This window comes from Macaca mulatta, chromosome 15 (genome assembly GCF_049350105.2).
Source record: "Macaca mulatta isolate MMU2019108-1 chromosome 15, T2T-MMU8v2.0, whole genome shotgun sequence".
Lineage (NCBI taxonomy): Eukaryota > Metazoa > Chordata > Mammalia > Primates > Cercopithecidae > Macaca > Macaca mulatta.
In genome coordinates, this window is record NC_133420.1 from 58,457,674 (window position 1) to 58,476,206 (window position 18,533).

General features: G+C 35.5%; 1 protein-coding gene across 2 annotated transcripts in view; it reads right to left on the reverse strand.

Annotated features, from left to right (window-relative positions):
* Nucleotides 1-18,533, reverse strand: part of STX17 (syntaxin 17) — a 71,839-nt gene that overhangs the window by 30,962 nt on the left and 22,344 nt on the right. For both annotated transcript variants that reach the window (XM_001112531.5, NM_001194798.2), the window contains 1 exon segment: nt 18,131-18,196. In XM_001112531.5, coding sequence (XP_001112531.1) covers nt 18,131-18,196 — 66 coding nt within the window.

The following is an 18,533-nucleotide window of genomic DNA, read 5'->3' on the forward strand; positions in this document are numbered from 1 at the left end:
AGAGAAAGCTGGAAAGATCTAAAATTGACACTCTAACATCACAATTAAGAGAACTAGAGAAGCAAGAGCAAACACATTCAAAAGCTAGCAGAAGGCAAAAAATAACTAAGATCAGAGCAGAACTGAAGGAGATGGAGACACAAAAAATCCTCCAAAAAATCAATGAATCCAGGAGTTGGTTTTTTAAAAAGATCAACAAAATTGATAGACCAATAGCAAGACTAATAAAGAAGAAAAGAGAGAAGAATCAAATAGACGCAATAAAAAAGGATAAAGGGGATATCACCACCGATCCCACAGAAATACAAACTACCATCAGAGAATACTACAAACACCTCTATGCAAATAAACTAGAAAATCTAGAAGAAATGGATAATTTCCTGGACACTTACACTCTCCCAACACTAAACCAGGAAGAAGTTGAATCCCTGAATAGACCAATAGCAGGCTCTGAAATTGAGGCAATACTAAATAGCCTACCAATGAAAAAAAGTCCAGGACCAGATGGATTCACAGCTGAATTCTACCAGAGGTACAAGGAGGAGCTGGTATCATTCCTTCTGAAACTATTCCAATCAATAGAAAAAGAGGGAATCCTCCCTAACTCATTTTATGAGGCCAACATCATCCTGATACCAAAGCCTGGCAGAGACACAACAAAAAAAGAGAATTTTAGACCAATATCCCTGATGAACATCGATGCAAAAATCCTCAATAAAATACTGGCAAACCGAATCCAGCAGCACATTAAAAAGCTTATCCACCATGATCAAGTGGGCTTCATCCCTCGGATGCAAGGCTGGTTCAACATACGCAAATCAATAAACGTAATCCAGCATATAAACAGAACCAAAGACAAAAACCACATGATTATCTCAATAGATGCAGAAAAGGCCTTTGACAAAATTCAACAGCCCTTCATGCTAAAAACTCTCCATAAATTTGATACTGATGGAACGTATCTTAAAATAATAAGAGCTATTTATGACAAACCCACAGCCAATATCATACTGAATGGGCAAAAACTGGAAGCATTCCCTTTGAAAACTGGCACAAGACAGGGATGCCCTCTCTCACCACTCCTATTCAACATAGTGTTGGAAGTTCTGGCTAGGGCAATCAGGCAAGAGAAAGAAGTAAAGGGTATTCAGTTAGGAAAAGAAGAAGTCAAATTGTCCCTCTTTGCAGATGACATAATTGTATATTTAGAAAACCCCATCATCTCAGCCCAAAATCTCCTTAAGCTGATAAGCAACTTCAGCAAAGTCTCAGGATACAAAATTAATGTGCAAAAATCACAAGCATTCTTATATACCAGTAATAGACAAACAGAGAGCCAAATCATGAATGAACTTCCATTCACAATTGCTTCAAAGTGAATAAAATACCTAGGAATCTAACTTACAAGGGATGTAAAGGACCTCTTCAAGGAGAACTACAAACCACTGCTCAGTGAAATAAAAGAGGACACAAACAAATGGAAGAACATACCATGCTCATGGATAGGAAGAATCAATATCGTGAAAATGGCCATACTGCCCAAGATAATTTATAGATTCAATGCCATCCGCATCAAGCTACCAATGAGTTTCTTCACAGAATTGGAAAAAACTGCTTTAAAGTTCATATGGAACCAAAAAAGAGCCCGCATCTCCAAGACAATCCTAAGTCAAAAGAACAAAGCTGGAGGCATCACGCTACCTGACTTCAAACTATACTACAAGGCTACAGTAACCAAAACAGCATGGTACTGGTACCAAAACAGAGATATAGACCAATGGAAAAGAACAGAGTCCTCAGAAATAATACCACACATATACAGCCATCTGATCTTTGACAAACCTGAGAAAAACAAGAAATGGGGAAAGGATTCCCTATTTAATAAATGGTGCTGGGAAAATTGGCTAGCCATAAGTAGAAAGCTGAAACTGGATCCTTTCCTTACTCCTTATACGAAAATTAATTCAAGATGGATTAGAGACTTAAATGTTAGACCTAATACCATAAAAACCCTAGAAGAAAACCTAGGTAATACCATTCAGGACATAGGCATGGGCAAGGACTTCATGTCTAAAACATCAAAAGCAATGGCAACAAAAGCCAAAAGTGACAAATGGGATCTCATTAAACTAAAGAGCTTCTGCACAGCAAAAGAAACTACCATCAGAGTGAACAGGCAACCTACAGAATGGGAGAACATTTTTGCCACATACTCATCTGATAAAGGGCTAATATCCAGAACCTACAAAGAACTCAAACAAATTTACAAGAAAAAAACAAACAACCCCATCAAAAAGTGGGCAAGGGATATGAACAGACATTTCTCAAAAGAAGACATGCATACAGCCAACAGGCACACGAAAAAATGCTCATCATCACTGGCCATCAGAGAAATGCAAATCAAAACCACAATGAGATACCATCTCACACCAGTTAGAATGGCAATCATTAAAAAGTCAGGAAACAACAGGTGCTGGAGAGGATGTGGAGAAATAGGAGCACTTTTACACTGTTGGTGGGATTGTAAACTAGTTCAACCACTATGGAAAACAGTGTGGCGATTCCTCAAGGATCTAAAACTAGAAATACCATATGACCCCAGCCATCCCATTACTGAGTATATACCCAAAGGATTATAAATCATGCTGCTATAAAGACACATGCACTCGTATGTTCACTGTGGCACTATTCACAATAGGAAAGACTTGGAATCAACCCAAATGTCCATCAGTGACAGACTGGATTAAAAAAATGTGGCACATATACATCATGGAATACTATGTAGCCATAAAAAAGGATGAGTTTGTGTTCTTTGTAGGGACATGGATGCAGCTGGAAACCATCATTCTCAGCAAACTATCGCAAGAACAGAAAACCAAAAACCCCATGTTCTCACTCATAGGTGGGAACTGAACAATGAGATCACCTGGACTCGGGAAGGGGAACATCACACACGGGGGCCTATTATGGGGATGGGGAAGCGGGGACGGATGGCATTGGGAGTTATACCTGATGTAAAGGACGAGTTGATGGGTGCTGACGAGTTGATGGGTGCAGCACGCCAACATGGCACAAGTATACATATGTAACAAACCTGCACGTTATGCACATGTACCCTAGAACTTAAAGTACAATAATAAAAAAAAAAGATCAATACAAAAGAAAGTAAATATGGAGATTTAAAAAATATGTGTAAGAAACAGAAAGCACACAATAAGGTGAAAGATTTAAACCTAAATATATCAATAATTACATTAATTAAAAATGAGATAAATATTCCAGTTACAAAACGAAGATTTATAGACTGAATTTTAAAAAACTTAAGCGATTGTATCTAAAACATAAACATAAAACATAGATTGTATCTAAAACATAAAGGTTCAATGTAAAAAGATGAAAAAGATAAATCACTTTAACCCTAACATCTCCTCTCCAAAGAAAACCTGCTGTAGCAATATGAGAAAAAACAGACTTTAAAGCCAAAACATTACTAAAAACAAAGAGAATCAGTTTCAATACCTGTACCATGAATATATAATAATACCTAAGTTAAGTATACCTAATAACATACCCACAATACATAATAATGCAAAACCGGACAAGAACTATAAAGAAAAATTTAAACAAATCCACAATCTTAAGGGAAGGCTTTAACGCCTTTAAGTAATTAACAGAACAAATGGACAAAAGGATGTAAGTTAATATAGAGGATTTGAACAATAAGTTTAACACAAACTATATATAAATTATACAGAACACTACAACCAACAAGGTGAGGATACACATGTAAAAAACATACAAATACACATGGAGAACATTTATAAAAATGGATTATATATTGAGTCTTAAAGGAAGTTTTAACAAATTTCAAAAATATTGACACTGACATCATACAGACCATGTACTCTGATCATAATAAAATTAAACTTGAAATCATTCATAAAATATATCTGTAAATATTTCATGTCCAATAATGAAGAAAGACATATTTCTAAATAACCCACAAGTCAGAGAAGAAATCACAATGGAAATTAAAAATGCTGGCTGGGCGCGGTGGCTCATGCCTGTAATCCTAACACTTTGGGAGGCTGAGGAGGGCGGATCATCTGAGGTCAGGAGTTCGAGACCAGCCTGACAAACATGGTGAAACCCCGTCTCTACTAAACATACAAAAAGTTAGCTGGGTGTGGTGGTGGGCACCTGTAATCCCAGCTACTCGGAAGGCTGAGGCAGGAGAATCTTTTGAACCCAGGAGGCGGAGGTTGCAGTGAGCCAAGATTGCACCACTGCACTCCAGCCTGGGTGACAGAGTGAGACTCCGACTCAATAAAACAAAAACAAAAATCAGCCAGACGAGGTGGCATGTGCCTGTAGTCCCAGCTACTTGGGAGGCCGAGGCAGAAGAATCACTTGAATCCGGGAGGCAGAGCTTGCAGTGAGCGGAGATGGAGCCACTGCACTCCAGCCTGGGTGACAGAGTAAGATTGCATCTCAAACCAAAGAAACAAACAAATGAACAAACAAAAACAAATATAGGGATTCAATAAATTCAAATAAATTTATAAAAGGTTAATTGATAATTTGTTTTGTTTTGGTGAAACTTGATAAGCTGATTCTAAAATGTATACGAAAATGCACAGGGCTGAGACTATCTAAATCACTTCTGAAGTAGGAAGTAGGAGAATTTCCTCTGTTAGATATCAAAACTCATTATAGAGCCATAGTAATTAAGAGAGTATGGCATTAGTGCAAGAATAGACAAACACACAGTGAAACAGCCCAGAAACAAACCAAACATATATGCACTTGACTTATGACAAAAGTAGCACTACAGAGCAATGCTGGGGAAAAAAATGAAGTTTTCAAAACATTAGGCTTAGTAATCTGGGTATCCTTATAAAAAAAAGAAACGAAGTTGGATATACCACTTCACACCATATACAGTAATCAATCAGATGGACTGTAGACTTAAATGTGAAAGGCAAAACAATAACACTTTTAAATAGAAGAATATCTTTGTAACCCTGGGTAGGAAAGACTTCTTAAACACGGAAGAACCCTTGAGCCCAGGAGTTCGAGAGCAGTGAGCTATGATTGCACCACTGCACTCCAGCCTGGGTGACAAAGGGAGATCCCATCTCTAAAAAATAAAAATAAAAGTAAACATGGCACAAAATCACCAACTATAAAAGATTGATAACCTTTAAATTAAATGAGCTTCTAGTCATCAAGAAACACCACTAAGACAGTGAAAAAGTAAACCACTGAGTGGCAGAAGATAACTGCAACACATATGACCGATAAAGGGGTCATAGGCAGAACATATAAAGAAGTCTTACAAATCAATACAAAAAAATACAAACAACCCACAGAAATGTAGGCAAGAACTCTAAATGGGCATGTCTCATAAACACATGAAAAGTTAATCTCATGAATAATCAGGTAAATGTAAATTAAAACCACAATTAACTTACCCACCAGAACAGCTAAAATTAAAGTCTGACAATACTAAATATTGGTATTGGTAAGGATGTGGTGCCCACAGTATTGTATTCACTGCTGGAAGGAATGTAAAATTAACATTACTGTTTTGGAAAATAGCTTGGCATTACTTACTAAAGTTGAAAATAAGTATGCTCAAGGAACCAACAATTCCTGTCCTAGGAATACACTCAACAGAAATATGTGCACATGCGTAAAAATATACAAGAATGTTAACAGCATTTATAATATAAACTGAACAACTCAAATGTCCATCAACAGAATGGATACATATGGTATATTCATTAAATAGCATACAGCAATGAAAATGGATAAACTATTGTTATAGGCAAAAACATAGGTAAATGACAAGCCAGACACAAAAGATATCTTGTTTAATTCAATTTATATAACGTTCAAAAACAGGCTAAATTAAACTACAGTCTTAAGGACACACTTTGGCAGTAAAATTATATACAAAAGGTACAAAGTATTTACCATATAAATCAAGATAGTGATTACTTTTGCAGGGGAAAAGGTGGTTGTAATTGGGAAGAGGCTATGGGCTTCCAGGATACTAGCAACTGTCTATTTCTTGATCTGAGCAGTGATACATGAGTGTTCACAGTATAATAATTTAGGTGTATATTTATATTTTAGGCATTTTTTAGAATATGTAAATTATATTTCACAATAAAAAGTTTAAATAATACTTTCAGAAAATAATACTATATTGCCTTGTATAGTCAATTAACCTCAGGACAGAAACAAGGTTGAAGCATTTGAGTAGGGGTAAAACTGAGTAGGAATTTTATTGTGGAAGTATATTGGATAAGGATATTAACATTCAACTAAACTGTAAAGTTTCTAAGAACGAGGATTGTGTCTAATTTCTTTGTCAAATATCCTAATGGCCACGTTTGGTCCCTGGCATATGATATGATTTAATCAATATGGTAAAACAATGAATGCTTTCTTAATACTTTCCACAAAGTGGCAAAGTAGTAGTCCAACAACATGGATCTCCCAACTATCAAGAAACCAACTAAAATTCTTCCCTAGAAAAGTATAAGTCACTAGCATATGAAACATTCCATGTTTCATTAGGTGGAAGAAATAATGAAAATAACTACTCCTTTGGAATTAATTCTGACATACAAGCATAAAATAATGAAGTGGAAGTGAGACGCATGAGAGAGAAACCATGATGCCATCTTTCAGTTCACAAGAATTTGAAGGAACACTAGGATTAGCGATTCTTTAGGAAAGAGAATTTGATCAAGTTTAAAGAAAAAAGCTGTATGATGCCATAGCAGAAATCATACTGTAATAAAGTTTTTTGAAAAAGAGATAAAGTTTCTAAAAAGTAAAATTCTAGGCCAGGCGCGGTGGCTCACGCCTGTAATCCCAGCACTTTGGGAGGCCGAGGTAGGCAGATTGCCTGAGGTCAGGAGTTTGACACCAGTCTGGACAACATGAAGAAACCCCATCCCTACTAAAAATACAAAAAAATTAGCCAGGCGTGGTGGCATGCGCCTGTAATTCCAGCTACTTGGGAGGCTGAGGCAGGGGAATTGCTTGAAGCCGGCGGGTGGAGGTTGCAGTGAGCTGAGATCACACCACTGCACTCCAGCCTGGGTGACAGAGCGGGACTCCATCTCAAAAAAAAAAAAGTAAAATTCTTACACTATACAAACAAGTTAATCTGACACTATAAAAACAGTTAAGCTCACACCGGTACTCCCAGCACCTTGGGAGGCCGAGGCGGGCAGATCACTTGAGGTCAGGAGTTTGAGACCAGCCTAGTCAACATGGTGAAACCCCATCTCTATTAAAAATACAAAAATTATCCGGATATGTTGGTCGGCACCCATAATCCCAGCTACTTGGGAGGCTGAGGCAGAAGACTCACTTGAACCCGGGAGGTGGTGGTTGCAGTAAGCCAAGATCATGCCACTGCACTCCAGCCTGGGTGACAAGAGTGAGACTGCCTCTCAAAAAATAAAAAATAAGTTAATCTGATAAGAAAGAAAAGAAAGTGGCATCTAAAGAATCCAATATGGTTGTTGCATAAGGTGTGCTATGATAAGTTCAGAATTTTAAGAGACTTGTAAAACAAGGAGAATCTTGTAAGTAAAGTAAGAGCCCAGAATGAGTGGAGGTTGATGAGAAAATGTTAAGAACAATAAAAAGGACTTAAAAAATACATGTAGAGTAACAACAAGAAAGAAAGTTCAGGCCCACTGCTTGGGGCAGATGGTGCAGTGTTAGCAGATGATGCAGAGAAAGCAGAATTATGTAACTTCTATTTTGCTTTGATTCTCTATTAAGGGGAAATATTCAAAATGAAAGGGGCGGAAGAAACATGCTCAAAGGAAATCTGAAACATATCATACAGTAAGGATCTAGGTAGGCTTCCTCAAGGAGGGGAGACTTGTGCTGTCTCTGAAAAATAATACTGGGAAAATAGAACATACTAAATAGGAAGAATAGATTGGGAAAAGACCGAGGTAGGGGGTGGAGCCTTCTAAATACTGTATTTCATCAATTTTAGAAGACAGTATCTTGTCCACATTTTAACATCTCTAAAATTGGAAAGTATCCTAAAATAAATGGTAAAAAGCATTGTGCATAGTTAACTGGCAGTACTTTTTTCTTTCTTAGAGGTATACAGAATAACAGTGTGTCTTACAACTGATGATGTTTTAGATTTAATGTCTTCCCTGAGATTCTGTAGAACCTATGCCAATCAGAGTAGAGGTCAAGGATCCTAAATCCTGATTAATCAGCTCATAAGAATTTTAAGGCAAAATTTAAGTTATAAATTCCTCTAAATCTCACAATAAACTAAAACAACTCATACCCTAATAGCATTAATTTTGGAATCTACTCTTGTATCTTCTTTTCCATTCTCTGTCGGTTTTGCTTCTTCTTGTTTCTTCTTTTCTGCTAACCAGTCTACTACATTTGCTTCTCCACTCTCCTCCTTATTCCCTCTCTTTTCTATTGTTTCTCCCTTTTAAATCATCCCCCTTTTAAAAAATTAAAAAGTAAACAGCTCAAATGTTCTACATGTTTCCTAGTAAAATCATGAAAGTCACATCTCACATCTACAAATTCCATGGCTGATTTTATTTTTGTGCATCCGTGTACTTACGGAACTGGGATAGCTTCTCCAAAGCAGTATCTTTCCAAATGTGGTCTGAAATCTACTGAATCAGAATCTCTAATGTGGATCCCAGAAATCCGTGACCTCAACAAGTTCTACATTATCACTATTATGAAGAAAAAGCTAGGCTGGTAGCTTCCTTCCTTCTTCCCTCCCTTCCTCTCATCAGGTCCCTCCCTAAGTCCCTCCCTTCCTTCCTTCCTTCCAGACAGGGTCTCATGCTGTCACCCAGGCTGGAGTACAGTGGCATGATCATGGCTCACTGCAATCTCAATCTCCCAGGCTCAAGAGATCCTCCCACCTGAGCCTCCCAAGCAGCTGGACTACAGAGCACACACCACCATGCCTAGCTAATTTTTTGCTATTTTTTGTAGAGACAGTTTCACCATGTTGCCCAAGCTGGTCTTGAACCCATGAGCTCGGGAGATCCATCCACCTTGGCCTCCCAAACTGTCAGCATTACAGGTGTGAGCCACTGCACCTGGCCTTTATGAGATTTCTATAAAAGCCAAGTTAATGTTCTTCAGTGAATTATTACAGTAGTAACAATTTCCAACTCTTTCATTTAGTTTCAAATTTTGATCACAAAATGTTTCTTAATCCTAATGTTTTCTTATCCCAGAGAAGAAAATTGTTAAGTATACTATATTTGCAGTTTCAAAACAATAATAGATGACTTCTGGTTCTTTCCAAGGTGAGCACAGTTCACTTAATTGGAGAGGAGAGTACAGCACAGGGAGAGAGAGCCCTGGAAATATGCAGAGGGATCAGTGATACATCAGTATTTAGAGGTCACTAAATACCAGAATTCAGCAAAGAACTGATCAGAACATGTATGTGAGGAAATTACCCAAAGCTGGGGAGGGAACCACCTGAACAAGTTAGAGGTTATAGTACCCAGCACTCACTCAACACTGGAGACATTGCCTGTTGCCACTAGCCAAAATGGGAAAACTCTTAATTCACAGGGCATTGAGTAGAGCACTCAAAAAGGTTTTGCCCCCATGATGAGAAATAATTAGCCGCAGACTGAGCAGTGCTGTAGTTAAGCCTAATGGATCATAAGAGTAAGACCCTAAAGGATCAAACAGTTTCAAAGCAACTTAACTACACTCCAGAACAAAGCTCACTGTTTTATATAAATATAAGATTTATAAAAACATTAAAATATCCAGCACCTACCAAAGTAAAAGAGACCCAATTGAAGATCACTAGACACAAAGAAACAAGGAAACATCACCCATAATGAGGAAAATAATCACTGAACTGAAATTGACATAGAATTGCCATAGATATTAGCATTAGTAGAAAAAGATATTAAAATAGTTATTGCAATTGTATTTCATGTGTTCAAAAAGTTAATTAGAGACATAGAAGATATAAAAAAGACTCAAATCAAAATTCTGGAGAAGAAAACTACAATATGTGAGTGAGATGAAGAAAACATTGAATGGATTAATGTCAGACTAGACACTGCCACTGCTAAGACTAATAAACATAAAGGCATGGCAACAGACACTATCCAAAATAAAACACACAGATAAAAAATCAAAAAGAATTAAAAGAGCATCAATGAGCTGTCAGATAACTTCAAGCAACCTAATATATGTGTAACTGGAGCCCTTGAAGGAGAAGAGAAGGGAGGGGACAGAAAAATATATGAATAATGGCCAAAAAATTTCCACATTTGATGCAAACGATAAATCCAGAGGTCCAAGAAGCTCGATAAATTCAAAGCACATGACACGAAGAAAATGCCACCAAAGCCTATCATAATCAAAGTGCCCAAAACCAGTGATTAAAGGAAAATCATAAAAGTAGTGAGAGAAATGAGACACATTACAAACAAAGGAACAATGATAAGAATTAAGGAGATTTCTCATCAGAAACAATGCAAGTGAGAAGACAGCTGAACATGTTTAAAGTACTGAAAGAAAAAAGTCAATGTATGTAGAGCAAAATTTCTTTTAAAAACAATGGTGAAATAAAAACTTTTCAGATGTACAAAAACTCAAAGTATTCGTCACAGCAGAATCACACTCCCTTTAACAAAAATGTTAAAGGAAATCTTTCCAGCAAAAGGAAAACCATACCAGATGGAAATATGGATCTACATAAAGGCATTAAGCACACTAAAAATGGAAATGACACCAGTACATATATAAGATTTTTTTTCTTTAATATCTAAATCACTTTTAAAAAATGCCTATTTAAATGTTATGAAGTATATTACGTATAAAAGCTAAATATATGAGAATAACAGCATATAGGCTGGTAGAGGAGAAATAGAGGTGTATTGTTAAGTTTTGTAAACATATGTGAAATAGAATAATACCACTTGCAAATAAACTGTGATAAGATGTACACTAAAGACCCTAAAGGAACCACTAAAATAACAGAGGTATTAGCTAGCAAGGCAAGGAGATAAAATGGAATAAAAAATTCACGAAAGAAGGAAAAAAGCCATAAGTAGTTATAACATTTAGTTATAAAACCAAAGAGAACAAAAGAGAGAAGTTGTTTTTAACTTATCAAAATTCAAAAGAAAACAGAAACATCATTAATCATTAAGCAAATGAAGGTTAAAATCATGAGATACCATTACAGACTTAATTAGAATGGTTAAAATGTAAAAGGCTGACTATATTAACTGTTTGCAAGGACAATGGAGGAACTGGTGGGAATATAAAACGATATAATCATTTTGGAAAACAACTTGGCAGTTTCCTAAAAAACAACTATTATATGTTCTAGCCATTCCACTCCTAAGTATTTACCCACAGTAAATGAAATCCTTTGTCCACAGAAATACTTGTACCCAAATGTTCATAGCAGCTTTATTAGTAATAGCCAAACAGTGGTATAGTGGTATAGTCATACAATAGAATACTATTCAACAATAAAAAGGAATTAAACACTGACACACATTACAACATAAATGAATTTCAAAATATTTATGCAGAGTGGAAGAACCTCAGACACTTCCAAAAGCTGTCTACTAACTCTGAGATACCATATCCTGCAAGGCTCTCCACGATCTGACCCTCTTGATCTCTTTGACTTCATCTCCTGTACTCTCCTTGCTCACAGTAGCCACACTGACCTCCTTACTATTCCTTGACTATGCCACATCCTCTCACCTCAGAGTTGTCCCTCTGCCTGGCAATTCTATTCCCCATTGTTTATGCCTTCACTTCCTTTAGATCTCTGCTCAAATGTCATCAGAAGCCTTCCACAAACACCATTTATTTAAAAGAACACTCAACACCTTCTGTGATTCTTTGTTCCCTTTAACTTGCTTTACTTTTCTTCATGGCATTTACAATCATCTAACATATTACATATTTGTTTATTTTTTAAAAAATCTCTCTCTGCTCTCTCCACTTGCCACCGCCACAGTTGTATGCCCAGTGTCTAGAAGAGTATCTAGAACACAGTAAATGTTCAAATGCTTCTGCTTTTCTAATAATCAGGTCAGAAAAGCAGACATTGTACCAAATTCTGAAAATTTTCAGAAATATCCAGCAGTTAATCAAGGGATCTATAATCACTGACATAAGTTTTTTAAAAAGAACATACATCAACTTAACAAGCTTTGCAGTGCACAAATAGTAAACTGTTAACTATGGCTACCTTTCAACAAATTAAAAACTACTTCTCTCTTTTGTTCTCTTTGGTTTTATAACTAAATGTTATAACTACTTATGGCTTTTTTCCTTCTTTCAGAAATGTCCCAAAACTTCTGTCTAAAGATTAAAAAATATACTCAAATATATACTTATCTATATGGATAATTGTAAAAAGTAATTATTTTAAGTTAATTGAAAATTCTGAAAAATGGCTAAATATGTACTTAATGATTAAGAGTGGCTATGCATATATTTGCCTTTTTAAAATATTGATTTAAGGATTCTTAATGTGTTTTTACAACATGTAATTTTGAGAACAAATTGTGTACAGCAGAAAACATTTGGTATCATAATAATTAATCTGATATCTTTACAAACACAGAGCAGAAGTCCACTGGTAAACATTTAAATAACTTAGAGTAAACACATTCTAGACAGCATATAATTTATTGCCAAGGGCTCCAGAGTCATAGCTATTTAATTAAAATAAATCTGGACTATACTTTCATTACCTAACTATCATACTTAAGGCACTGATACTAACATAATGACTTCACACTTACTTCAACATCAAAAGTCACCAAAAAGAATATATATAGCTTAACAAGCATCAACTAAACCACCAAAAAGAGTAAAAATCAATAGAGAAAAAGGTCTCCGTCCATTTATTTAATAAATATCTAATGAGCATCTTATATAGGTATTAAGTGTAGCACTCGAGTCCCTACCCACCTGAATTATTATTCAAAATGTTTCCAGATTAAAATAAAAACATTAGAATACAACACTAGAATGGGTTCTCATTAAAGATTCTTATTAAGTGCCAACTAAGAGCATTGACAGTATGCCAGATAAACTGGTTTCCTACTACTTCTTAGACAAACAATAAATCTCTTCAGCTTTCTAGTATCTGAAAAATGAGGATAATACCCCTTATCTAGCATCCAGATAGCAGGTACTATATCATTTATTGGTCTCTATAACGCAATTGTCAATTAATCATATCTGACTTATATTAACTTTTACTAAGGTTTTAAACTATTGTTTAAATACTTAAGTTTTGTGAATTCCTGTCTAGGTAAGTTCCTTCAAGGAAGAAACTGTGATGTACTTTTCAGAATCCTCTATTATCAATTAGTGTTGTTACTAAATATTAAGTATTTGGGAAGGAGAGCTAGGAAGACGCAGCTTTGTAAAATATTCCTTTTGTACTTTTGTATGACTAGTGACAAAAATGGGGAAAATAATGTAATTACAGTGTGTTCTAAATTAAACTAGCAAGTCAACAAATAAGCAGCTTTACTTCTGTCCAGATTCAAGAGAAGGGGAATTAGACTCCACCTATTGGTGGGGGAGTAGCAAGGTCATAATATAAAAGGCCATGTGGAATGGGAGATATTTTTGTGGGTATCTTCAGAAAATACAGTCTACCACAACCTGTATGCAAAAAACTATAAATATTCCAAAATATTAAAGAAGATAAATACAAATGCAAGAATATCCCATATTCACAGGTAGGAAAACTAGATATTGTAAAGATGTCAATTTCCTCTACCAAGGCAACTCCCAACTTCCCAACAAGACTGTGTATGGACTTTAAAAAGCTGATTCTGAATTTCATGTGGAGGAATAAAGAGCCAAGTATAGCCAAAACACTCCTGAAAAGGAAGCATACTGTGGAAGTATTGTACAATCAGATATCAAGCTTTCTCTTAAAACTGTCATAATTAAGATAGTATGTGGAATTTGGTGCAGAATAGACTGACAAATGGAATAGAAAATAAAGATCAGAGACATATGGAATTACATGCAACTCTGGAATTATAATATGCCTCAGAAGTAGCACCACAGAAATCAGGTAATAGTGACACACAAGTGATTTTTCAAGATGGAATAAAACAAAATTTTATTGATGTCTATCTCATACCACCAATTCCAGATGGATTAAAGACTTGAATGTTAAAAGCAAAATATTTAAAACACTCAATTAAATATATAAAGAAATATCTTCTTGAATCCTCCAAGAGAGGATTTCTTGAACAAGCCACCAAAGTAGGAACCATAAAAGACTGATAATTTAAACTATTTTTAAATTGAGAACTTCTTTTTATCAAGACACCATAATGAATGTGACAATATAGCTCTTACTATGTAAATCTAATGATGATAAATCTAGAAAATCTGTGATAATTGTTGATGAGATTATTTGTCCCAAAGTAACTTTTACACTAACTAGCAAAGTAGAAATCTTTGATTTCTACAAAATTCAGAGCAGATATAAATAAAACTCACCAAATACCTATATCTAACAATAGCTTCGATCTTACTACTCTAATGGCACCCATAAATCTTTTATGCCAGATGGAGGTCAATACGGTAAATATACATGCAAATTTTAAAAATCAGTAAACAAATACTTTGACCATAGCCAATGTCTCAACCAAATCATGTGATTTTTAAATGATAGATTAAACAGCGAAGATGGTAAGAAATCTAAGTCATAATAATCTCATTAAATCATTAACATGCTCAGTAGCATTCAATAGACACCAAATCTTGCTGGGCACCAGGTGCTGCAGAATATACAAATAGTGGAGACATAGTCTCTACTTGTTAGGCCTATAATCTAGTTAGCAAGCATTAAATACAGCTATAGAGAGATAAGTCAAATTTCAATCTAAATCTCGAATCAATCTGTTTTCCTTCATCTCCACTATCTCTAAGCTACTAACATCTATTTCTTGGACCTCTGTAACCCTTCCTAATGATCTCTTGAATTCATTTCATTTTATCATAATTTAATCACTATACTGCAGCTATAATAACCTTTCTGAATTCAAGAGGACCACAGATGTATTCTTTGGAGCAACTGACTCTAGATTCAGAAACATCAGGCACAGGGCTAAAAAGCCTGTACTGAAGAAAGCCCAGAAGTTTTTATCTAATCTTCCTCTAAAACTTTGTAAGATGAGCACCTACCTGCCGTAGGGGGAAAATGAGAATTCTTCTTCAGAAAACTAAATAAGAACAACCTCCAGATACTGATATTTGGAGGTATCCCTAAGGAAAATGCCAGTTTGCCCAAGCACCCTTAAGTGAAGTCCACCAGAAGACAAGCAATCTAGTTTTTAATATCTCAGAAAAACAAGCAAACAAAAAAACCTATTACACCCATAGACACAATGCTATCAAGAAAGGAAAAGAGAACAAGAAAAAGCTCTTGTAAACTAAATATCATAATAGCAGAAAAAAAGAATTCAAAGGAAAAAGTTACAGAGAAAGCTGAGGAAATCTTTCAGAAAATAGAGTGAAAATCAGACAAGCAACCCAAGAGTTCCAACACCCAAGAGAACAGGGACTGCCAAATTTTTTCTGCAAAGAACCAGAGAGTAGATGGCTTAGGCTTCGTAGTCCATACAGTCTCTGTTGCAACTACTTAACTCTGCTGTTACAGTGTGAAAGCAGCCAAAGAAATGTGTAAGCAAATGGGATGGACAGAGGCCAGACATAGCCTCTGAATCAGTTTGCTGACCTTTAGAATTAAAGAGAAAAAAAAAAAAAAGCAAAATGAGAAGACACAAAAGAATAAATGACCAAAGAAAAATCTAAGAAAATTACCCAGAACTAAAGAACATGAATTTTTAGAAAGAAACAGTCCAACACAATGACATCATCATCAAATTTCAGAATACCAGGGATGAACTAATCACAAAAGCTCCCAAAGAGGGAAAAAACAAAACAAACAAAACCAGGACCTATACAAAGACTGGGAAATCAGCTGGGAGCGGTAGGTCATGCTTGTAATCCCAGCACTTTGGGAGGCTGAGGTGGGCGGATCACAAGGTCAAGAGATTGAGACCATTCTGGCCAACATGGTGAAACCCCGTCTCTACTAAAAATACAAAAATTAGCTGGGTGTGGTGGCATGCACCTGTAGTCCCAGCTACTCAGGAGGCTGAGGCAGGAGAATCGCTTGAACCCAGGAGGTGGAGATTGCAGTGAGCGGAGATTGTGTCATTGCACTCCAGCCTGGGCGACAGAGCGAGACTCCATCTCAAAAAACAAAAAACAAAACAAAACAAAACAAAAAACTGGGAAATGATATCATACTAGCTTTTTTAAGTATAAACAAAAAAAAGATAGAAAGGCTTGAATATTGAAAGAGAATTCCAACTAGAATTCTATATCTAGTGAAATTAGCAATCACATATCAGGAGAAAATAAACGCATTTTTAAAGAAATACAATTACTTATATTTATCTCCAAAGTACCCTTAATTAGAGGGCTACTGCAAGACTACTCCAATAAAACAACAGAATAAACCAAAAATGAGGAGGGCATAATACCTAGGAAAATAGAGATGTAAACACAGAAAAGCAGCCAAGGAAAGTCCCAGAACAGGAGTTGCAAAACAAGTCTTGAAAGTCCACATAGGAAGTGGGGGGAAGAAGAGTTCAGAAGAAAATCTTTAAAATAAAGAATGGAACTGATATATTTGAGCATATAAGAAATATTATTGGCCAAGTGTGGTAGCTCATGGCTGTAATCCCAGCACTATGGGAGGCCAAGGCAGGCAGATCACAAGGTCAAAAGCTTGAGGCCAGACTGGCCAATATGGTGAGACCCTATCTCAACTAAAAATACAAAAATTAGCCAGGCATGGTAGGCGCCTGTAGTCCCAGATACTCGGGAGGCTGAGGCAGGAGAACTGCTTGAACCCAGGAGGCACAGGTTGCAGTGAGCCGAGATTGCGCTATTGCACTCCAGCCGGGGCAACAGAGTGAGACTCTGTTGCAAAAAAAAAAAAAAAAAAAAAAACAGAAAGAAAAAGAAATAATACTGATAGTATGTGACATAGATGTGGAGCATTTAGAGAAAATTAACCGCAGATACACAGAAAGCCAGGCAACTAAAAAATGAGGCAATTATTAACTTTTTAAAAAGTAAAAGGTGGTACTGTATTTCACTATTTGACTTATCAGAAAACAGTATCTCCATAATCCATATGATGAGTTTATATTATATTAATTTAACCAAAAATTGTAATATATGTAATTATATAGGGGAAGGGAAGTAGGAGAGCAAGGTGGGAAGCTAGAGCTTCACCTACCATAAGAAAAAAAAATCTAAACCTGATTAATCAAGAAATATCAGTCTACACATGTTATTTAGTAATAAAGAGATAAATTTCAGGAAGAAAGGCCAAAAGGATTAACAATGGTTTCTTCCAAGTAGGAGGACTTGTAGGTGGAGAATATAGGATATTATAAGCCATCTATCTGTATTTGGCTTTTAAAACCATGTACACATATTATTTTTTAAAAAGTAAATAACTCGCAAAGAATATTTGCAATACTAATTATAGACAGAAGATCAATATCTTTCAAATTATAAGGAGCTCTCACAAAAGACATCAACATAATATAATATATACAAATATATTAACAGGCAATTAACAAGAAAAAAATTACTGTCCAGGCAGCGTGAAAAAAAGTTCACCCTTCAAAGCATTTACAAATCCAGATTAAAATAACAAAGTGGCACAATTTTAATCTATCAATTAGCAAAAATTTAAGAAATGAGTAATACCAATGTTAAAGGATTTTACAAAATGCATTGCTTGTGAGAGTGTAAGTCTGTGTATCATTTCTGGAGGAAAATTTGGTAATAAAACAAAACTTTAAAAATATGTATGGCATGTGATTCAGCAATTTCTGCTAAAAATGTATCCTTAAGGAAATAGTAACAAATGTATATAAAAGGGTTCAGCTGCAAAGGTAATATTTTAGCAAAATTGTCTTAAGACTGTCTTTTTCATACTGATTTAGCAGAAAAAATATAATAGCCTTACCTGAACTGTACGTCCTGCATTGATATGCTCTTCATGCAACTTGTCCCAGATTCTACACCTTTGATACTATACAAAAGAGAGGGGGGAGGTATTACATTTTTCATCACTAAAGGATTATCCCATTACCACAAAAATTCCCACTCACCTACCCAAACTTCATACGAGCTGGAGAAGATAGTGATTTAGTAGTGGTAATTAATTTTCCAAACACATACAAGTAGGAAATTATTAAGAATACTGCATACAAAATTATGGAAATCATAAAATAAACAAAAAACCCCCACTAATCAGGTTATTTTATTTTACTGAAAAAGAGTATGTATTTTGTCTATGTTGCAAACACTCCTGAAATGGAAAATATAAAGAATGAGAATGTAAAATAATACTAAAAATAAAAAGAACA